Genomic DNA, 4,967 nt, shown 5'->3' on the forward strand with positions numbered 1-4,967 from the left:
ATACATACCGCATCTTCTATGTCAATACACAGAGTGTGGTTCTTCTCCATTCCACCGTACAGCTCGTTCAGGCCTCTGTATGTGTTCTTGCAGCTCTTGCACAGCTCTGTGTGGTTCCCCTGCGTAGAAGACAGCCATCGTAGTTATCTTCTGAGGATAAACTCACGACAGACGGACATCATCACCTCGTTCACAGCGTACCTGTTTGTACTTATCAAAGCAGCTGATGGTCTGATTGAGCAGCGTCATGAAGTACAGCGTTGTGTTGGACAGGTTGTGGAGCCCGTCAGTGAGACACTCTGCACAACAGAACACAAAAGCCAGATTTGAACCAGGTTACAGTGACTTTGGTTTACAGTCGATGACTCCAACAGGCGCTGCGGCTGTTGGTTCCTGCATCTCAGTCATTAAAGTTTGTTGCTATTCTTTGATCTTTGTGAAGGTTAACTGACTATAATATAAACACAGCATGCAATATTTACTCAGTTCTATCATTTTTATTTAACGTAGGGGAATAAGTATGTGTTGTTCAAACACATCATGAATGATAAGGGGCAGATCAGGAGTGGAGTCATAAGACCAGACATCACAGGTCAGCGTGTCCATCAGTGTTATGGTGCATCAACACACATCTGCGACACACAGAGTTTAGAAAACAAGAGATCAGAGGAATTTTTACACTTTATGGCTCAAACAAATAATAGTCAAGGAGATAATAACCAGATTAACTGAGTATTTAAATGGTCATGAGCTGCAGCCTTCAACAAACCAAACAGCCCTGGATGGCACAATCCTGCTCTTGGACTTTCACGATTTGCCACATCTGATGTAATTATCTCATAAAGTCACGACACGCTACGGCTCCACTTCCACTTCCTGTCAGATGTTTGACCTCTGCAGCATCCAGTCTGTCTGCTGCTCACTTCCATTAAAAGTGCGAGTTCAAGGAAATGCTCACAGTCCTAATGCACAGAACGCTGCACGCTAAAGGTTTCCTGCAGACGACTTACGTTTACAGAGAGACCTGGTCCACAGATCGTCCAGGTTGCTGTACAGCTGGAAAACCAGCATGAGCCGATCGCTGCGCAGAAGGCTGTCCCTGCAGCTCACGTTACCAGGACCCATCTAGAGATAGATAGACAGATAGATAGATAGATAGATAGATAGATAGATAGATAGATAGATAGATACTTTATTGATCCCGAAAGAAATTCAAGCATCCAGGAGCTAAAAAGCTAGTCAGGCAGAAACACATAAGTGAATAATGAAGAGTGCGGTGTAAGTGGTGGTGGAGCGCATACAGCAGAGGTACAGCTGTAGTTGGTCTATCATTAGTTTTAAGCCACAAGTCAAAGTGATGCTGGAGTGATCCTGTGATGACCATGAACCCAGTCACCACCTGTCTGCCAAGGTGTTCCTGCTGTTTCTGTGTCATCCTGGAAGACAGATCCACTGAAAACACACGTTGCTGGTGACTGCAGAGACTGTTTCCTCTCATGTCTCACCAGCACCACCACCACCAGCACCAGCACCAGCACCACCAGCACCAGCAGCCCACGGTCACAGCACAAGACTCGTGACCGACGACACGTCTGCGTTTAAACGAGGCCTGTCCTCTTCTAGCAACCAGCCCAGCGGGGGCCGCTTAGCACCAACCTGAACACACACAGTGACTTCACCTGGTCCGATGAGATGTTCGTGTAGGTGTCCACGAGGCTGCCGTAGCTGGAGAAGCAGTTCTGACACACTCGGACGGGCCGAGCAGCCGGAACCAGGCACTTCACGTAGTCCACGTACCGCTGGCCGAAGATGTTGAGCAGCTCGGTGCAGTAGTCGCTGATCTCCAGGTCTTCTGGGAAGGAGGACAGCAGGTTGAGGGAGAACAACGAGTCCACGGCGGGCTTAAACACAGCAGCGGCGGCGCTCAGAGCCGGTTCCGGTCGGTCCGCTGACTCCGGAGCGGTGAAGTCCACGTCGGCGGACACGAGAGCGTCGATATTTATCAGTAAAAACACCAAAAACCAGCTGCTCTTGTTCAGCGCCATGTCTGAACACGGAGAGGGACAGCTTCTCCTCCAGCTTCTCCTCCAGCTTCACTCAAAACAACACATGACTTCCTCGTTTACTCCCAACGGCATCATGTGACTGCTGTAAAATCTCGCGAGAGTACATCAAAGCCTCGTTATCTTCGAATGTATTCAATGCAATTCAATTCTGACAACTTTATTTATACCCTAAAAAAATAAACACATTAGAAAATAAAACACAAAATGAACAAACAGATTCATAATTATATTCATGATTAATTACCAACGTGTCACTTCTCGAGGTGCATTTGCAGCATAAAGTATCATATTTAAGGATGCTGTTTGAGTTTATAAGTTTATTAACAGAACTTTACACCACAACAGTTCAGTTCACTTTTATTACTCATCTATTCTCCGTAGGGTGAGTCAGCCTGCAGATCTTAAACCTCCTCATACATCCTCGTTGTTTTATACGTATTTATTTATTTTCTTGTTCAGTAGAATACACTGTAAAGCAGTGCACAGTTAGAATCACTGTTAAAATCACACCTTTAATAAACTCCCACCTCCTCACTGAACATGCTGTCATCCTGCTGGACACACTCAGAGTAACTCACCTTTAAGCCGTCGTACAGAGGACACACCTGGCTGACAGACTTACTTTGCTTCATGCAATAAATAAATAGTTTGTGCTGTCTTTTACATTTCAGCTCTCACTGTATTTATTGGTCCATATGTAATGGATATGTATATATATAAAGAAAAATCCGTCTGTCTTTCCGTCAACCTGGTCATCATGTCTTTTTCTTTTTACAGGAATCATTTTCTGGATCCTGTATTTAAATGCGCACCAACTCCACCATATGATTTTTATTTTAGTTTTTCAATCATAACAGTCATCATCATTGTATAAAGAGGGGGTGAAAAAGCTAATTCATACCTACATCTGCACAGTTCCACTTCCTGTTAACCCTCAAGTTTCTGCAAACAGGCTGTCTGGCAGACATCTAGAAAGGCTGCTGGGTGAATAAATCCTCTAATGCACCACTTTCCCTCCGTACACAGTTCAGTACAGGCTCCACAACGTGGACTTCTCACATTTAATGCACTTAGCTAGTCAGTTATGTCCCTTGTATATGACATAACTCTGTCTGTGTAGTTGTTTGGAGAGTTTTCAGGTTGGCCGTCTCCCAGCAGGATATCTGCAGCAGCAGCAGGACTACTGTGTGTGTGGATGCTTCCCTACGACTGGCCTCTCTCATCACTGAACAAAGCACCAGCGTCAAGGAAAACACATTTCTGCTGTCACACAAGTTATCATTAGATCACGGCATCTGATCAGGTCGGCTGCTGTTACACATCAGCATCTTTTCTCCTGGAAGGTTTCCTACACATTAAGGAAAACTAATTCCTTTAAAAAAAAAAAAAAAAAAGAAAAAGATTGATCCAGTTCCAATACACTCACTGTGATATGTTTTTGTCAGCGTGTCTCAGGCATACAACTGTAATATAAAGAGAGCGAGTCGACCTTATTGTCTATCCATCTATCTATCTATCTATCTATCTATCTATCCATCCATCCATCCATCCATCCATCCATCCTCCATCCATCATCCATCCATCCATCCATCCATCCATCTATCTATCTATCTATCCATCCATCTGTCTATCTGGATGAGATGCTCTGATGCTATTCTCTCGGTGCTGTAGGTCACCGCCTGCAGTCTGAACAAGGGGGAGGTGTGGGTGTGGGGTGCAGATAGCTCCTTCCTCCTGGTCTCCTCGTTATTTACGGGGTTTTTGACACCATACAATTTTGCAATGTACGCCCGGCACCGAGCAAATAATCACGGAGTCAAGGTAAACGATCTGGGCTCCAATCCTGATTGTGATAATTGTCAAAAACCCCCTCGAATCAAGCGACCGCAGTCAATGGTCGTTAATGTGAAATTAGTGGCTCTTGATAACTTACGGGCCGCATCAATTCCGCTGTCATCAGAGCCTAATGAAAATAAGGGGGCAGAGGATGCACGCAGCATTAGCGGCCTATTCTGCAGCCGGCGCACCACTCGGCTGATAAATATGGATTCTGGCCCCTGGTGCTCCCCTCGCTGCACATGGCACCGGCAGCTCGTTAACTCTTCTTCTCCTGACCAGAGTTCACCTAATTGTTCAGATGTTCCTCCGTTCCTTTATTATCTTCTAGTGTGGCTCTCAGAAAGAAGGAGTGATTACAAAGTAAACCCTTCATGATCCTTTTTCTTGCTGTGGATGGTTACACCTCGCTTTTTAGCATTTTATCACAAATACCTTTTTTTTAAAAGCAAAAATTCATCCTATACGTAAATAACATAATGCTAATTATTATGATTATTATTAATCAGTATATAAGCCTATAGGTTCGGCTCAGCTGTCCCTCTAATCAGCAGAGCTCCCACTAAAACACCCCCATGTGAGGTGACCAGAACACGCCTTCATTAGCATTTGATAGAGAAACCAAGAGGACAAAAATCACTAATTAGGTCCATAAATTAGACCATGTGATGAAGATGACGAGGGCCCTTCAGGAGCAGGAGGAAGGACTCAGTCTGGGAGACAATGAATCCTGCAGGACCAGGAGAAGAAGACGGCGGGTACATGAAGATACGTGCAGCTCAGTTTTACTCAGTGATGTTCAAACACAGTCGGACAGTTTCACACGACCTGCAGCACATGAGCCAGGAGTCAGCGCCGTGTGCACCTAAAGGAGGGAGCGTTTCAGAGGCCTATATGTCATTAGAATGATGTGTGTGATGTATCAGCAGCAGTAGAGGCGCAAGAAAGCAAGTTTTACTTTCCTTACATACAACTGGATGAATAAAGTGGTGGTTTCCAGGCCTCCATGCATCACTGCCTGTCTAAATGGCTAACTAGCTAATAGCGTTCTGCTAGCTAGTTAGC

The 4,967-nt window shown here is 45.0% G+C and overlaps 1 protein-coding gene across 2 annotated transcripts in view; it reads right to left on the reverse strand.

Moving 5' to 3' along the window:
• ostm1 (osteoclastogenesis associated transmembrane protein 1) overlaps positions 1-2,111 on the reverse strand; it is a 6,594-nt gene extending 4,483 nt beyond the window's left edge. For both annotated transcript variants that reach the window (XM_008299242.1, XM_008299240.1), the window contains exons 1-4: positions 1,680-2,111; positions 1,011-1,125; positions 202-299; positions 9-119 (exon numbers count right to left, since the gene is read on the reverse strand). In XM_008299242.1, coding sequence (XP_008297464.1) covers positions 9-119; positions 202-299; positions 1,011-1,125; positions 1,680-2,045 — 690 coding nt within the window. In that variant the 5' untranslated portion in view covers positions 2,046-2,111. The remainder of the gene's footprint in view (positions 1-8; positions 120-201; positions 300-1,010; positions 1,126-1,679) is intronic.
• Positions 2,112-4,967: the final 2,856 nt, after the last annotated feature.

The sequence above is a fragment of the Stegastes partitus genome, unplaced genomic scaffold (assembly GCF_000690725.1).
Source record: "Stegastes partitus isolate 25-593 unplaced genomic scaffold, Stegastes_partitus-1.0.2 Scaffold1395, whole genome shotgun sequence".
Taxonomy (NCBI): domain Eukaryota; kingdom Metazoa; phylum Chordata; class Actinopteri; family Pomacentridae; genus Stegastes; species Stegastes partitus.